This window comes from Calliphora vicina, chromosome 2, assembly GCF_958450345.1.
Source record: "Calliphora vicina chromosome 2, idCalVici1.1, whole genome shotgun sequence".
Taxonomy (NCBI): Eukaryota; Metazoa; Arthropoda; class Insecta; order Diptera; family Calliphoridae; genus Calliphora; species Calliphora vicina.
Window position 1 is genome coordinate 29,135,664 of NC_088781.1, and position 19,530 is coordinate 29,155,193.

At 30.6% G+C, this 19,530-nt stretch overlaps 1 protein-coding gene across 1 annotated transcript in view; it reads right to left on the reverse strand.

Moving 5' to 3' along the window:
• The window catches only part of LOC135951521 (uncharacterized protein DDB_G0283357), a 256,332-nt gene that overhangs the window by 189,175 nt on the left and 47,627 nt on the right, over positions 1 to 19,530 (reverse strand). The window contains exons 3-5 of the mRNA XM_065501184.1: positions 18,662 to 18,760; positions 17,744 to 17,870; positions 17,378 to 17,474 (exon numbers count right to left, since the gene is read on the reverse strand). Coding sequence (XP_065357256.1) covers positions 17,378 to 17,474; positions 17,744 to 17,870; positions 18,662 to 18,760 — 323 coding nt within the window. The remainder of the gene's footprint in view (positions 1 to 17,377; positions 17,475 to 17,743; positions 17,871 to 18,661; positions 18,761 to 19,530) is intronic.

The window sequence follows — 19,530 nt, forward strand, 5'->3', positions numbered from 1 at the left end:
TTATGAACCGATCGTAACAAAATTTGTTGACATGAATTTTGTATATATAAAACTTATTTGGAGCGCAATTTGTGGAGATACATTTATAAATTAAACATTTATGACCGATAAAGTCCAATTTTGGAAGGACATTTGTATGGGGGCTATGTGAAATAATGGACCGATTTCAGCCAGTTTCAATGGGCTTGGTCCTTGGGCCAAAAAAATAATATGTGCCAAATTTGATCGGAATATCTTCAAAACTGCGACCTGTACTCTGTGCACAAGGTTTAGATGGATAGCCAGCCAGCCAGCCAACCAGATGGACGGACATCGTTTAATCGACTCAGAAAGTGATTCTAAGTCGATCAGTATACTTTAAAGTGGATGTTATTTTTGCATAATACCCTCCCCACTATGGTGGTGTAGGGTTTTAAAATGTTGGCAAAATAAAATTTTGATATATATATTTTTGAAAAATATAGAAGAAAAATGTTGTAAAACAAATTCGTTGAAAAATGGGGAAACAAATTTTTTGTGAAAAAAAATCTGGGGAAAATCGAGGTAGTCGGAGTTTTTGCATACATATATCTCAGCCCAAGGACAAAGCCTGTAGAAACTGGCTTGAATCCGTTCATTAATTCACCAAGCTTCCATATAAATGTCTTCCGGAAATAGGACTTCATCGGGAATAAATGTTTCATTTATATAGTTATCTACACAAATTTCCGAAAATCACTCACAGAGATTATTGTCAATTTACTTGTACACAACACGATCGTAAACAAAACAACCATTTTACGTATGATTAATATTTAATAAGAATAAATCAAATATTATTCATTCGCAGCATGGGGGATACTAGCTAAGACCCTTATGGATACTAGTATTATTTTTTGAACATATCAAATGCTATTTTTGACCTTTATAAGTCTAACTCTTTAACAGACTGGAATTGCAGAAGTTAATTATATTTCTACAAAATTTTATCTACTAAAAAAAGATATTTCAATTAAAATGTTATGTCAAACTTTTACCAATTAAAATTTTTGCCTACGACGACACTGACTTCTTCACTTCCCTAGTAAAATTCCAATACAAATACATATTTAGTAGGAAAACTTTGTTGCATGTCATGAAACAATGTAACATTTGAATTTTTACTCGATATTTGAATTTCCGGCATTGTACACCTTGTGAGCGAGAGTGTTGAATGGTGACCGCAGTTTATTGTTAGTGGGCTAGTGCGAGTGTGCGTCTATGCAAGTGCATTTAGTTGAACGTGTCAGAGAAAGAGTGTGTGAGTTGAAGTAGAAAACTGACATAACTTAGAGTTTACTTCGTTTATGTGTCTTTGTGACTGCGTGTAAGTACTAACAATGGTTGCAGGAAAATGTACAATAGAAGTTGACTACTACAACTTGTATATTCTAATGCTCTCTCATACACATGCATTTAGCCTTAAGCCTTGTAGTGTATTGTACAGTATAGTACTAGAAGTATTTGTATTTATTCTTGTGTGAGAGCCGCTATGCATTGCCGTGTTGGTAAAAACTTTGGTTGTTTGAGCATAAAATGCAATACTCTTGTAGTTTTGTGCCTTTTGACTTTATTTCTTGTTGTTTTCAGTTTTTCTGTTCTCGTTTTGTTTTTCTGTTGATGTTCTGAGTTGTTGAATTTATTTAAATTCATATACAAGGTAGATGACATTTTGCTAGCTGCTGCTGTTGTTGTTTTAGTTTGTATTTCGGTGTGTGTTTGTATTGTTTTATTTAGCATTTTGTGTGTGTGTGCGTTCTATTTTTCAACTATGTAAATGAAGTTTAAATAAAGTTTTCCGTTGTTTTCGACATTCACAAATTATTTTTATGAAAAGTTTTATAAACTTTTTTTCTGTTTTCTCCGCCCCTTTCTTTCTTCTATTTATTTATATTTTTTTGCATTTTTTTATGATTGTTTAAATTTTTTTTTATAAAATTTATATTTTCAGTGTTTAGTTGAAAGATCTGTAAAATTTTCTGTAAAAGTTTGTAAAATTTTCATATAAATTGAAAAGTATTAAAAGGAATTTGTTTAAGGTTGGATTTTATGTAAAATATTTAGCTTAGATGTGGTGAAAAATTCTTAAATTTTCATTGCGTGTTGTCGTAGTATTGAAAAAGTAAACATACGTTGAAAATTACGGTATCGAATATATTTAAAATCTGTTTTAGTTTTGTATGCACCATGATCATTGCAGAGCTGTGTAATTTGTCATATTCTAATATTTGTTGTATCATTTATTATTGGGTGTATTACTTAAAAATGCGGGACTTTTCCAAATTTTTAACATTTGTATAATATAAATTTATTCTTTGTGGAAACATATTGATTCCGAACCAAAAGAACTGCTCATCTTTTGAGGCCAAGAACGAATCAAGTCAATTTCGTATACTTTGTTCCAAAATGAAGCGTATCCCAGAGAGAGCGTTCTGCATCGATCGACGCAAATAGTAGTCTAAGGGGAATGGTCTGGACTATGGTTAGTTTCCAAACCACTTCATTCTAAATACCCTGCAGTTCATTGCACTAGTTCCGCTACGTCGAATTCGTTGGCCACTAAGAACTACTACTAGTGAATTTTCAACCCACTCGCAACGTTATTGACTGGTGAATTTAACATGGGGATGTCATTGCTGGTGGCCGATTGGCACACTCTGCATAACACCTCACTATTAAATTCAATAGTGAAAATACTCCAGCATTTGAGAAAAAAGAAAAAATAAATTTTTCTGAGAGCGGGGTTGAACACATAACCTCTCGTTTTCTAGTCAAATGCTCTAACCACTAAACCACAGAGCTCTTATTTGTACTGCTCTCTAATTGTTATTAAGAATAACATGTGAGTCTACTCTCTATTTTTGCATTTTCTACATCATCACTGAGAATGAAAACACAAACGGCCACATTCAGAATTACATGTGGCGATCGAAGTGGTATATTTTAGAAGATTTTATTTTTCTTGAATTTATTTTCAAAAACTTAGGACAAATAGCTGACTATTGTTTATTACTGAATATGCTGGTGAAATGTAATGCAAATGATAACCATTTAACTACCAATTTAGCAGCAACATCGAACTAGTTAGTTGTATAAGTAGTAATATAGCTAGTGCAAGGTTTCCAATTGGCACTTTTCAAACTGCTGGGTACATACTTTACAACATGTGGCCTAGCGTTCTCATGATGGAATATTCTGACCGTTTTTCGGCCAATGCTCGCTTTAAACGAATCAGTTGCATTCTGTGCAGGTTCCCTGTGATGGTCTGGTCGGATTTCAGCAGCACCAAATATTGAGAATTACCTTAGCGCCATGTGGCGGCATGGTGCAGTGGTTGAAGTGTTTGCATACAAAACCAAGCACCCCAGGTTCGATCCCTGGTAGAAGACGACAAATTTTTATTATAGTTTTCGAGTTTTTAAAAATTAAACCCCTCCAAACAATCCATTAATGTAAACCCCTGACCACCGCTCATCTTGGAAATGAGTATAACACCATGTCAAAGGTCAGACAGCTATCGACCCCTGGGAAAAAAGGTAGGAATCGAAGATTAGCAAGGTTCCCCACTACTACATCAAATACACAGAAAGCGTTTTTTCTGGGAAACGACAGATGGCAGCCCCATTGCAGACCAATCATCTACTTAGCTGGGCAAACAACCGATTACCGAAACTGATACAAGGCAATAATAACAATATACTGGATCTTATGGCAACATCGTACATGGAGACGCGCGATAATCCAATAACTAGAACAGTGAAATCTCACATGTGAAATATATGAAAATCTATTGCAACAAATCGTATAAGATGGAGATGCTTTGTGGAAGCAAAATGCCCCCAAGAGCGGTAATGGTGAAAAAAGACCTAGTGCCATGTATATTTGACTTTGGTGTCGATTTGGTTGGCTGACCTGGCTTCACTTAAGACCTCTTATGCTTCGCGTTATCGTAATGGATTTATCTTTCATCGCACTTAATGATTCGGAGCAAAAATTATTTTCATTTATAGTGTTCATGCATCATTTCGGACATGCGAAGTTGTCTTTCAAGTTCCCTCGTCTTCAATTTGTACCCAATTTCCTTTGAATGAATGGTGCTGCTGGTAGATGTTTTTAAATTGCTGCTTGAGTAGCTCCCAATGATTTAGAAAGCTCTTGTTGAATTTAAAAAGAATCGTCGTAGAGTAATGGCTCCAATTCTAGGTCTTTAAAAATTGTTTTACAAATTCACTATAAGTTTTGGAAGAAGTAAAGCAAAAGTTCCGACATATGAAGATTCGTTGGTACTATTTCGTCATTTTCGAAGCAAAAAAACTTTGTTGTTGAAATTATAATTATTAAATGGGAATAAATGAGAATTATGTGTCCTTCAAAAGGACACATAAGATATTAAAAACAAAATATATCTATTGTAAATACCGCAATTTTAGGTGTTGCTAAACATACAACGGTTTTTAATTGAGAAAATCTTTAGCAAATGAAAGATAGCTTTTGTGAAATATCCTTTGTTCATTTTTTTTTTTAGGTTTAATATCCCCAGTTAAAAAGAAAAGAAGTTTTGGGAAAATATATAGATTCTAGGGTACGCAACTATTACTAAGATATCCATCTATCTTAAAGTAAACCGATCGTCTCAGAATAACATTCTGAGTCGATTTTACGATGTCCGTCGGTCTGTCCGTCGGACTTTTGCGCAAATTTGAAGATATTTCTATAAAATTTGGTACATACGTTTTGTTCAGCCCCAGGATGAAGACTATTGAAACTGGCTAAAATCGGTCCACTTTTTCCTCCCGAAATTGGACTTTATCGATCATAACTGCTTAATTTATATAGTTATCTAAACAAATTATGTTCCAAATAAGTTTTATATATACGGAAGTCATTTCACGTAATTTTAGGATGATCAATTTAACGACCATAAATCTCTTAAAAATGTTGGTATCCATATATAATTTAATAGAAACAATTTTCATATAAACATAAGTTACATGGCCTTATTTTATGATGATCGGTTCATAATTAGTCATAGCTCCCATATAAGGTTAACTTCCGAAAATCATTCACTAAAATTATAGAAATTAAAAAAAGATTTAGGCTCATAGGGTATGATATGGTCGGGTATCACTGAGCATTCTTTCTTGGTTTAAATTGAATAAGTGGTTATAAATTTATACACAACTGTAATTTAAATTCATATCTAAAATTTTAAATTTGAACCTCGACAGAAAACAATCCAAAGCGAATTTAAAACTTTTGTATGACCATAAGGACCTAGTTTAACAAATTTAGAAGGGAAAAATTGTGTTCCCTCTCTATTAAAAAATGTATTCAAATATCCTGCTGTTTACAATCAAATGTTTATTATTGCTTAATGTTTATATAAAATTTGTTAAATTTAAATGTATTTCATAATTTATTATGAATAAGAGCATTACTCTGAAAGTATTATTCTCAGCTTAAGAAAATTTCATTTGCAATTCATACTTTAATTAAAATATCATAATTAGTTTTCAGTAAATACTAAATAAGCTGCATAATACCTAAGAAAGTATACTACTAATCAACTATTATAGCTAACTCCATGAACAAACACCTCAACCTAATGAAATGCATTAGAACAATTATGCCGTGAGTTTTAAGGTAATAAATTTTAATGCAATTCACTACTTCAAAGAAGTGGTAACAAGTATAATATTAAGTATTACAACACCACATTTACAATGTAAATAAACCAAAACAACAAGCCAAATATACACAACCTACTAAGGGACATACCACCAGACAGACAGACACTACCTACATTCACTATTCACCATAATGGGCCACATTAACAAATAAAAGCAAACAAAAAAAATACCTAACAACACCCACCATTTAAGTGAAAAGTTGCTTTCTATTTTTTTTTTATTTGTAGTTTTTCACTTTTACATTTACGAGTACGAGTAGGGCAACAAAACAATAAAGTATGTATATAAAGTTTTAAGTACAAGAAACTAAAGATTGTTGAAGAAATACAATATAAAAATTCAAAAAGTAACACTACAGAATTTTAACGAAATTGTTGTAAATTAAATTATAGCAGTAACTGAAAAAATAAAACGTTAAACAAAATCGCTTTCGTTGAATTGTAAAAGTTGTAAACTGACTCCTTGTAACTATTCGTGCATGCATACAAACATACAAAGTATGTAGTTTTGTAGTGAGTATAGATTAGAAAGGCGATAAGAATATGAAATCCGTTTTATATCCTTCCGTTTAAGGGAAATGAATTCTCTTTAGTTGAGCTATTTATTTGTGTGAATGTTTATATTAACTTAAAATCAGAGAAGGTGGCTAGATATTTGTTTGCATTTGAGTTATTTAGATATCTATATTTAATTGGTTTTATATTTGTATATTAAAGTTAAGATCTCGCACATCATTTTTTTTTGAAAACTATTTATGCATTACTGTCAATATTTTATCAATAGTAGGTTTAGTACCTTCCAAAAAATACAATCCTCTGCCTTTAAGTGCCAACTGAGGAAAAATTTGAGAAATTGTTCCTGATGCAAATGCGATGATACTTCATATACGCTTTGAACACAATTTACTCACCCTCACAAAAGATGGGGGATATAGTGATTTTGTCCTTCCATTTGTAACACACTAAAATATTTGTGGCAGACCCCCATTTTTATATATACTCTGGGTCCTCAAGACACGATCTAGCTACATATGTCCGTCCGTCTGTCTGCACAGTGGGGCATAATCAAAATTTTTTGGAAATAAATCTGGTATTTATTAACGGAGGATCAGATCGAGATAAAATTTGACGTGGGCGTAGACAAAGGGCATTTGAGTTAAAGGTATTAAAACGGATCATACAAATACTCCAGGGGCGGCGTTATGGGGACTCAAAGTAATGTACCTTTCACATGTAAAATTTTAAAACGCATGCCATTTTGTTGTGTCCCATCCGATTTTAGGAAAGCGCTTGGCTAGGACTTGAAAAACCGTGCTTATGTGTGCTATTAATCTCTCATAATTTTCGAGTTATAGGCATTTAAAAATTGAAATCTAAAAATTGTGCCATAACTTGGTCCGCTTTTTTAAAAATATAAGGCGTAATTTTGGACCTAATGGACTTGTATTTTTTTGTTAGTTAAACAGCTAAATTACCAATAATACACTAAAAATGTCTGAGCAATATCAATTACGGATCCAAAAATATACGACTCAAATTTAAAAATTCAAAAAATAGTAAATTCTTGCTGTTTTTTTTTGGCAAAAAGGTATCTTAACTGTTTTTTTATTTAAAAAAACTTTCTTTAATAACTTATAACAGTTTTATGTTTTTCTGTAAGATATCTTTAAGTAGAATATTTTGGTATAAAAAATGTGCTATTTTTCGAATATTTCGGAATTCGATCTATTTTTTTTTATAAAAATTTTGAATTTGGGCCACATGTTCTAAAACACCAAAGCTGGGATCAGAATACGGAAAGCAGCTTTGGAAACATTTATGTGTTCCCTATTCATCCATAAAGTATTTTCCTATCCCCAAAGAAAATGTGGATCCTATGGTCAAAATTATAAAAAAATTTAATTTTTGGGATTTTCGCTCCAATTTTTAAAATTGCTTTAAAAAACGTTGAAAATGTCGTTGAGTTTTGTTAATAAATAAAGATTTTATTACATATTTATTAAGTTTCTAAAATTTAAACTAAAATTTGTATCAACATTTTAATAGGGTTGTAGTTATTAGGAACAATTTGATCCATATTTATTCCGAACTATTTTTTTTTTCTTTAGATAAGTTAATTTTTTGTCTTACATAAAAAATTTCAAGTCAATATCTCAATTAGATTCAAAAATATGTCACTTTTTTCATACTAAAAAAATTTTATAAATATTCTTAATATTTTATTCAACAACTAGCTGACCGTTAAAATGAGGAGGACTATATTAAAAATTTAATTTTTTATACCCTTCACCTTCGTGAAGGGTATACAAATATATAGGTTTGGCATTCCGTTTGTAATTTCTACATTTTTCATTTCCGACCCTATAAAGTATATATATTCTGGATCCTTATAGATAGCGGAGTCGATTAAGCCATGTCCGTCTGTCTGTTGAAATCAATTTTCTGAAGACCCCAGATATCTTCGGGATCCAAATCTTCAATAATTCTGTCAGACATGCTTTCGAGAAGTTTGCTATTTAAAATCAGCAAAATCGGTCGATAAATAACGGAGATATGAGCACAAACCCGTGACAACCTCGATTTTTGACCTATTTTTGATCTATATCTGAATTACTAAGTCATTAATATAGACAATATGGATATCTAATGATAGATATTTCAAAGTTTATTGCAACGATGTAGATAAGGCTATAGTATGTTGGACCTACAATGGGTCAAAATCGGGAAAAATATTTTTTAACCCGAATTTTTTTTTCATCAAAAAATTTTTTTTTCCAAAAAAAAAAAAAAAAATTTTGAAAAAACTTTTTTAAAAAAAATTTGAAAAACAATTTAAAAAAAAATATTTAAAAAAAAATTTTTTAAAGTATAATTTGGTGAAGGGTATATAAGATTCGGCACAGCCGAATATAGCTCTCTTACTTGTTTTTCTTTACAAACCACCTCCAGCCATTCTAACGTGATGCCATTACATACATGGACCATTTCAATTTTATATATATGTATAGACAAGTCAACTTAGTCACTTAAAATATGAAAAAGTGCAATATTTCTGAAGGACTGAATTTTTAAGGGGCATATTTTTGAACCTAAAGCTTAGTATTCTGTTCATATTTGCGAAGAATAATGGTTGTATCGTGCGAAAAATTGTATATACAATAAATGATCAGCTGTTGGTTTTAATTTCGTGAGAAAGAAGTGTTGCTTATGTTATATTTATATTAAAGTAGGAATTTCAGTTTTTAAGATTAACATTTATATGAAATTTAAATTTAATAAAACAAACATTTCCTAAGTAATAATCATTAATTTAGCTAAAAACAAACAACAATATAAAAAGAAATAAAAATTTAAACAAAATGAAAACATTTTCTTGGATTCTTAATTCTTTGCCACAAAATAATTAAATATTTTAGCAATTATATATAATTTTTTTTTGGTTAAACCAGTTTCTTTTGTTTTTCTTACTCTACTCTGGTTCAGTGTGTAGTTTTGTTTTTCTACCAATTACTTTCCTTAAAGCCAATGTACACTATGTAGCATCTACAGCCAGAATATATAATTCCCAGTAATGCAACAAACTATGTTAGTGTGTTTTTTGTTACAGCCAGCATTTAATATAAGTATAAAAACTTAAAGCTGTGTTTGTGTTTAGTTACAGAGGTAATTGAGAGGATTTCTTTTTTTTTTCATACAAAATTCAAACATTAATACGTACAAACATAAAATATGGTTACCGTTACTATAGCAACAACCAACAAAAGCAACAACGATTTTAAGTTTAGCAATGGAGCAAAAAGCACACACTACTTCTCTGGCTGTGTAAAATGGCCAGTTCTCAGCAACAGTGTTTATGTTAGTTTTAGTATTACACTTTAGTAATGATGAAAATATATTAGATGTTTAATGTTTTTAAATGCGGTATAAAGGAGGAAGTTGGCGATGAATAAAATTGTTTGCTATTAAACTAAGGAAAAGTTAACATTTGAGTGGCCAGTTATGGAGCAGATGAATAAAATAAGAGGATATTGTTAAGCTTTTTGGGAGAGAAATTAGAAGAGTGACGTTGGTAAATTTCAGGATTCAGTTAAAGACTTTACAAATATATTTTGGCTTATATTTAGAGTGATTTGGTAAATATAACAAAATTCTACAAGGGTAAACTCATAGATTTTTAAGGGGAAACAACTTTTTTAAAAAAAAAAAAATAAATAAAAAGTAATATGAGAAAAACAATTAAATTGTGCCATGTTTGTAATAAAAATCGCAGCAAAAATATGCTAATAACTTGTAATTACATAACAACTTATTTTGCGCTGACTTGAAGTTAGAAGTAGTTTGGTAATTGATATATAATCTGATATATTTGTTCTGAATTTGATGACAAAATTCATTCAAATTGATTTAAAGTATTTGTTCTTTATTCAATTTATTTCTTTTTTAGAAAATAAATCAATAATAATTTTATCCATACAATTTATAATAGATTTAATTATAGTAAATTATTTTTATGTCCCGATTTGTAAGCAAACTTGGTAACAACTTATTATAGTCTCTGTTTGCAAGAAAACTTGGTAATGACTTATTTAACTCTCTATTTGTAGGCACTTGTCACAATGTTTAAATGATACTTGAGTTGAAATGATACATACATTGACAAGTAGTTATATTTGCTGAAACAAAAATTACTTGAGAACAGACTTCTATTAAGGTTGAGTATTGTGTAGAGTGTCCCTTAGAATTTAATTTTTTGAAATGTTTAAACGTTATCCGCTGAAAACTTTCGTAATGACGTAAAATACCAGCAACAAAATTTTTAGCTTGTGCCGACTTTCGATTTAGTTTTGAAGAGCTTTTTTTAAATTGTTGCCATTAAATAATTACTTTTGCAATTTAATTTAAAAGAATCGAAATGTGTACATAATTGTCGTTCTAATAAGATATAAAAGACAAAAATTGGTTAAAAAATGTTAAAGTTATTAAAAAATCGCCAGGTCATTAACGTGTCTCAGGCCACTAGAACAAGAAATATATGAACAAAATTAACATATTTTGAGAAATATTAAAACAGAAGTTTATTCTTACTTAAAATATATCCATATCTACTTGTATATAAGTTCTTATAGGATACAGTTAACCTATTCGCAGGTATAACAAAAAAAATATTTTTTTTTTAAAATATTTCAAATTTTCAAAAAATTTTGTTAAACAAATTTCAGAATATTTTAGATCATCACATGGGGATTTATTTACATCATAATAGGGAACAAACATGTGAAAAAAGTATGTCAATACCTCCTATAGTTTTTTCGTTCTTACGATATAAATTTTGCGATTTTCGAGAAAAACTAATTTTTTGGCCATATTTTGGCGAATGAGCCCAATTTCCTTACTGTTATTAATATTAAGTAAAATCTGTTCAGAATATAATAGCCCAGGTAATTCTAAAAATAGTCTGAAAGTTTTCCTAAAATCGGAAAACGTTAACCCTTAAATCGTGAAAGTCAAAAGTAACATTTTTCAATATTTGGAATTTCTAATGGAAAGGTAACCAAATATTATATATTTTGGACCGATTTTGATGAAACTTAAGAAAAATATAACATGAAGTCTAGTATTTACAATAACAGTACAAAAATGGAAATTAACCCTTAATAGCACGAAAAAACACAGTCATTTTGACCCCAAGTGCTCTTAAGGGTTAATTTATAGGGACTATAATTTTTGTATATCAAGAAGGATCTCGGAACGAAAAGTTTCTGGAGATAAGGAAAATTAAGAAGTGGCTAGGATAAAATATTGTCGTGTGTCGTTTTATATTTGTAGTCCAGAAATCCTTGTTTCCGAGACCTATAGCAAACCTTAATTGCTGCTCAATTCTGCAGTTAAATATTATTTGTGTCTCGGAACATACGATAATGTGAGGGCTGACAAGTTCGACAAATGGCAGTTTACTATACAGTTTTCTACAGATTGGCCAACACTTATATCATATAAATATTCAAGATATATAACTCATAATTAATCGGTGATCTTCGGAACGAATACACTATGGTATTTATTCTGGGGTGTTTGTTAATTTCCATATGACAAGTAGCATCCCGAAGACCGTAGTATTTATCAGAATATTTTGATGATTGAGGTCTGTCTGCCACAAAATATTGTTACCAAAACTGTTGTGAACGGCTATTCAAACAATCGATCTATCTCTGGCATCCTGAAATCCTTGAGGACTAAAATAACCCTTGATTTCTGCTCATCTCTTGACTGTGCAGTTTAATTATATTTGTGTCTCGTAACATGGGAATAAACATGAGAATGTCATATGTCAGACAATACATTTCTTTACAGGATTCTTCAGATTAGCCACTTTAATAAAATATTTATTCGAGACATAGTTCATAATTAATCGAGGCTCTTTGAAACAAATATACAATGTCCTCTTTTCATCGATGGCTGCATTAAATCTCTCTGTCCTAGCTTATGATTTGTTAACAATACTACAAAGAAATGTTCCTCTTTACCAGGATTTTACTCCGCGTAGGCCTTAATACTTACAGAGATATATCGAAATTGCATGGTTTTATGGATTTTGGGATATATTACAGCAATGTCATTTTCCATATATCAAGAAGGCTTCCGAAAGATTTTTGGACAAAAAACCCTTGGTTTCTGCTCATATCATGGCTAAGATGATCATAAACATGAAAATGTAAGGGCAGATGAGTTTGCTAGATGGCAGACTACTTTGGCAATGCCTGATCATTTATTATAATTGATATATATTCAAGATATATTATATTATTAATCGAGGATCCTCGGAATGAATATACTGTGGTTGCTCCCTTGATATTTGTTTTGAATATCTTTGTCCTAGCTAAAGTTTTGTTTAAAATACTACTAAGAAAATACCCCACAAGTAACCATTATTAGGATTTTATTTCACGTAGGCATTTATATTTACAGAGCTGGTTCCAAGTTGCACGATCCTATCGATATTGGGGTATATTCTAGAGATGAAAATTTTCATATATCAAGAATAATCCCGGGAAGTAAAGAACGATTTTTTTTTACCAAAAATGTTGTAAAAATATAATTCAACCGTCGCCTATTATTTGATGTCTAGGAACACCGGGACAAACATGAGATTGTCAGGGAGTAGAGTTTTTCAGACGACAGACAGACGAAAAAAAGTCATTCGTAATAATCTCAAGACTTTGCTCCACATAGGCAATAATAGTTACAGAACTGACAACAAAATCGTAGTATGTTTCAGGCAAAGATTCTGGCAATTAAGGAAAATGAGGACTGGCTAGAACGAAATGTTTTCAGTAAAACGGTGGTGAAGTCTAACAGTTGATTTGTCTTGATGGGCCCGGAATTCTTATTTGAGTTGACTAATACAAAACCTGATTTCTGCTCATACTAAGTACTTTAATATTATTGCGTCTCGGAATTTTCCCCCAATTTCTAGCAAAATTGGCCTTTGATGTATGATTGAAGAATTCACGAATATTCGATCGCCTGGGCTAGTTGGAAGACATATTTAAAGATAGGAAAGACTACGTTATTAATTTTGAGAATCAGAAGGCATATATCTCCGCATTGTCTCTTGTCTTCATTTCAAAGACTGTCTATAAAATGCAATGAGGTGTATAAATGCTTCAAAGAGGAGAAGGAGAACATTAAATACATCTTTCGCCAGTGTCCCGAGCTGACAAAGATGCAAGTGATCTTTATGAGATCTGTTATAACTATTTGATAAACTGCATAAACTAACAGTCTTTAATTGAGGAGCAGCAGAAAAAAAGGACTTTTTTGGAAATTTAAAAATTTTGGGAAATTGATTTCAACCAAAATATTATAAAAATACCAAAAAATCAATTTGTAAAAAAATCGTAAAAGTACCTTTTGTTCTGCGGCTCCTCAATTTATGTCTATAATAAGATTTATAGCAGCCACCAGGGGCCGAACATAATGTCAACGAAATTCATAAAAATTATTAAATAAGAACCAAAAAGCTGAGCTAGTCTGATTAGAATAGAGAATGGATGGGTATATCAATAAAATATTGCAATCCGTATACTCTTTATGCCTACCATTGCTTTATACTTAAAGCAGGTTGCATCTATGATGGGTGTTCTGCTTAACCATGCTGCTGTAGTATTCAACATAAGTCCAACATTGTCAATGTCAGGTTCTATATAATTGTTTAACATACAAAATTTCTAATAAGAATGTCACATTGTAATTATATTATTAAAACAAATATATGAAATTTAAATCTGACCACCCCATTTGTAACAAAAATTCATAAACTCTAAGCAAGTAGCAAACCATCAGCAAAGTTTTAGTTTTATTTTATTTTTTATCGTAAATTGGTTACTCCTTAGTTGTGGCAGAGTATGTACCTATAGTTACTGAGGAGTATACATACAAAACGAACGAACGAACGAATAAATGGTTAGTTACAAGAAATAAACTTATTATATCATTAAAGTACCAAAACACCTTATCTCCATGGCAACATTTTAAGTGACAAGGGCGATGATGCTGGTAGTTATATATTACACACAAGCAAACTAATTATGGAGCATATGAAAACACTCAACTTTAACTGAAGTATTTGAAACTAATTAGGAAAACAAATGTTGTCAACAGATTGATGAAACAATAAATAAATATAATTAGATAAATGGTTTTAGATATTAAAAAAACAAAATACAGTCGGATATCTAAAGAGAAATTTATTTCAACTTCCTTTTGTTTAATTTAAAGCACAAATATAATTGGAATACCTTTTTAGTTTAAATTTCTAACAAAATTATGTTTATTATAGCCTATACTACCATAATGGGCAGGGTTTTATGCGGTTGCACTGATGTTTGTAATCTCCAAAGCTATTAAATATTAAAGTTTGTGGATGTCTGTCTGTCCGTCCGTCCATCTATCATAGCTCCCATATAAGGCCCACTTGCGATATATCATAAAAATAAAATTCAACAGAAATAAGTTTCTTTAAGAAATAAATCACATCACCCATGATTTGATGACGATCAGTACATAATTGGTCGTAGCTCCGAAAATCATTCATGAAACTAAATTATTGAAATTTTAATGAATAATGTTTTTGCTCATTTACTGAGTGTAGGATATTATATAGCCGGACTAGACCCACTATACTTTCTTACTTGTTTTTAAATTTTACTTAGTTTTTTTATTAACCATTGTAAAAAGTATGCCTTCATGTTATTTGTTTTTTTTTTGGCATTTCCTGTTTATGGTTGGAATAACTTATTTAAGCATGTTTTCTTTTGCCACTTAGCACCTCTAACTTGTAGTTATTTTTATAAAAATGTTTTATTTAGTTTTTTTGTTATACTATTCTATTGCAATTTTGTTACAAGATAAATTTCAACAATGTTTTAACAAGATGTTCACTTCTATTTATTGCCTTCACGTGATTTTAATGCAACTGCTCTGTGTTCAACTGCTAAAGACATACATGAATAAAAAAGGAAACAGTACAATTTAAATTGTGTACTTAAATCGGGGACTAGTTTGCAGATGTTTAAAGTTTAAATTGTTTAAAAAACAATTTTTCAAAAATTTTATAATTTTATGGCAAACATATTTCCTGACTCTTTTTAATTATGTACCTGTTTCCCTAACCTGTGTGTTTTAAACTCTTAACATAATGATCTTATACCTTGCCAACTCTGTCTGATATTTTATCCAAAAATGCAATCCATTGCCTTTCATGGCAATCCATTGTTGCAGTATATTCCTCCATACAAATACAATTTATAGGCTGCTTCGTTGTTTTATTTACACATTTTGTATGCCCGAAAGGAACAAAACTTACTAGATCCCTTATACTCTTTCCTTCTCCATTTCTATCCATGATAACATACAACCAGACTTTTACTTGTACAGGATCTCCCCTATTGAAGATATTCATTGAAGTTTTTTAAAAATTCCTTTTTTTACACTTTTAAATCGAGTTTTGTTAACAGCAAAGAACAAAAAAAAGTGAGAAAAAATTTACACAAGGGTAAAAAATCAAGTCATGTACATGTTTGGTGTGAAACATTTTGTGGCGACAACTTATTCGTGCATGTTCACACATTCCATTCGAATGGCTGTATAAATGTTTTTAAACCAAAAAAAACTTATTTCAAAATGTTTGGTCATTGTTAACATACACCGTTATATTTATTGAGTTTTTGTGTACAGTCTGGAGTCAGAAGCTAAATTTTGTGACTCGAAAGTTATTTTTTTAAAGGAAAAACTTAATCTTTAAATATACATGGCCATAGTTTTAACAAAAATACCTCGTTTGTCGCTTTACTTATGTAATGATATTTTTTGCAGTGTATTTACTATGAAAAACTTTACTGTATCAATATTATTCTTTCCACTTAGCTTTTATTCATTTAGCCATTTTCAAATTCTTCCGTTTAACCCACAGTCACGTTGTAGTTTAGTTGTTTTATTGTTTGACAAAAGGCTGCTAGAGTATAAAATGTTTAAAGTTTTGTTAAAAATTGAAGCCGAAAAACAAATTTGATTACCTAAATTGAATGTGTTGCCAAACATGGAATAATTTATTAGTTTTAAAAAACAAAAAGTAAAACAAACGTTGACTATTTTAGATAAAGAAAATTTCATATCCAAAATTGTTTAATATCTATACTTAAAAACTTTTTGTTACACAGTTTCACATATCCACTCATTTTACTGATTACGTATGATATATAATAACATAGAGAACTGAACTAGAACTGAACTAGAACTGAACTAGAACTGAACTAGAACTGAACTAGAACTGAACTAGAACTGAACTAGAACTGAACTAGAACTGAACTAGAACTGAACTAGAACTGAACTAGAACTGAACTAGAACTGAACTAGAACTGAACTAGAACTGAACTAGAACTGAACTAGAACTGAACTAGAACTGAACTAGAACTGAACTAGAACTGAACTAGAACTGAACTAGAACTGAACTAGAACTGAACTAGAACTGAACTAGAACTGAACTAGAACTGAACTAGAACTGAACTAGAACTGAACTAGAACTGAACTAGAACTGAACTAGAACTGAACTAGAACTGAACTAGAACTGAACTAGAACTGAACTAGAACTGAACTAGAACTGAACTAGAACTGAACTAGAACTGAACTAGAACTGAACTAGAACTGAACTAGAACTGAACTAGAACTGAACTAGAACTGAACTAGAACTGAACTAGAACTGAACTAGAACTGAACTAGAACTGAACTAGAACTGAACTAGAACTGAACTAGAACTGAACTAGAACTGAACTAGAACTGAACTAGAACTGAACTAGAACTGAACTAGAACTGAACTAGAACTGAACTAGAACTGAACTAGAACTGAACTAGAACTGAACTAGAACTGAACTAGAACTGAACTAGAACTGAACTAGAACTGAACTAGAACTGAACTAGAACTGAACTAGAACTGAACTAGAACTGAACTAGAACTGAACTAGAACTGAACTAGAATAGAACTGACTGCAGTTTATACAATGTTGAAAATCTATAGTTGTTCAAATTTGCCATCCTTTTTCATAGCTAAACTAATTTTCTGTATATTTTTAACATTGTTATACATATATTATAACTATTACTAATTTATCATACCTGTGCTGATATTCGCCCTTTTTTCAGTCGTGTTAAATCCGTATGACTCCAATGACTTCTTTTCCAAGGCATAACGTCTCTAAGATCTTCATTAAAGCTGCAAGTGGATAAAAAACAATAAGTAAGTTTTACTTTGTAAAACACTTCACTTTTAAAAGAAAAGAAGACTAATTACAAACTTAAGAAGAAAATAGAAAAATGTAAAATGGAATGAAAAAGTAGTAAAATACTGCAAGTAAAAATACTAGTAGTAGTTTATTTTTTAAAACTTGCATACTTACGAACGTATGTACAAAAATGTACAATGTAAACAACAATCAATCAATAAACTTAAAACTGTACGAGTTACTTGAAAAGTGCACTTACTTAAAGTCATTGAGTTTATTGTGCAGGAACTTGCGTATATTCCAGGGTAAATCGTTATGCCCATCAATTAAAGGCACTTGATCCAACAGTTGTAGGGCAACACGTAAACGTTCTTCAAATGGAGCACCTATTAGAATGAAAATAATGTAGACAGGAAATAGAAGATTAAAAAAGGAATAACTAAAAAAATGTTTATGAAATAATGTTGTTTTCATAACATTTTTTTTTAGAAAAAATATTTTTTTTTTACTTTGTTTGTTTTGCTGTCGGGATTTTAAGTGGTAATTAAAACGTTTAAATGAATAAGATGGATTTTGGATTATTTAAAGAAAAATACAATATGAGCTTATCTAGGATGGAATTCATTGAGTAGTTAAGGCTTGAGAAAATATTAGATTTTGTACTGTGTAAGGCAGTTATCTTATATATTATATAAAAAATAATTAAAAAATCTGTTAAACTCTTTAAAATGGACAGTTTATATTAAAAATATAAAACTTTTTTAAAGGAAACCTTTGGTAAAATATAAACTTTTATAAAACTCAATCTTACTTAAATCAAGAAAGCAATTTGAGAAAATTTTTCTGCTTTGCAAGAAACTTTTTTTCTTTACCGTGAAAAAAGTTTCATTTTCCCAACTCAACCATTTTATGAAATGTTTGTAAGGTGTTTTTCATAACACTGTACAATACAGTGCTTTTTATACATAAACTGTAACAAAGAATATTTAAAGCCACGCAATGTGAAGTATACTTCGGTAATAAGTTACATAGAATGGAGAAAAAGGTATGGTTATAAAACCAAGAATAAAACATGACACATTGGATGTTATTTTGCTGATGCTGGTATAAACTACACCTTAAACGGAAGCTGGACAAAGGAAAAAATGTAGAAGGCTAAAGTAATTGATTTACTTACTTGCAGCTACACGTAACGCCAATGGAACAGCTACACTAGCAGCACCAATTATTAAAAGTATCGAACTAACGGCCAGCCAGTGTTTTGCAGCATCAAATCCTTTTATGTTGCAACAATGAAAAACCATTACATGACGAAATATCCAGACACACACACACAGAGGCAAGATGTAGCAGCAAAAATGTGTAGGAAATGTAGGAAGAAAAAACGCAGCAATTTAAAAAGCCAACAAGTAGTAAATATGGACATTTAAAGTGATTGTTGTAGTAGTTGGTAACACGTTAGAATTTTCATTGTTGTTCGTTAAATTTTGTTCAGTATGCATATGATGTCGTTGCAGGTTTTTATTATTGTTGTTGTTGTTGCCGAACATTTTGGGTAAATTCCATTGACAGCAGAACAATGCCAGCCAATCAGCATGGTGTAATTTAGTGAGTTTGTAAACAGGTGTACAATAACAAGTTGCAGCGCAGCAACCATCAAAGATGATTATTACATTGTTAAGCAGGAAGCCACAGAGACATACCATGTAGTAGATGACCGAGAAAGAAGCAATAATTAAGCAATTTAGTATAGTTTCATTCAAGAATAATTTAAGTTATATATGCAGATAAACTTGTTTCCTAATGATTTAGTGTGATTGCAGAAAATAAAGGTGTTGGTAATTTTAACTAGTAATATGTTGTAGCTAAACTAGAATTAGAAAGACATGGGCAATAATATTGACTTTTTTTTATTGGTTTTCATAAAATATGTTTAGAGACAAATCGAAAAGTTTTGGGGAATTTGCCTACAATTTTTTTTAAAACAAGTAAGAGTAGTTTGCTGAATTTGCTGAATAAACAAATTGTTGATGAAACAACTAAGAC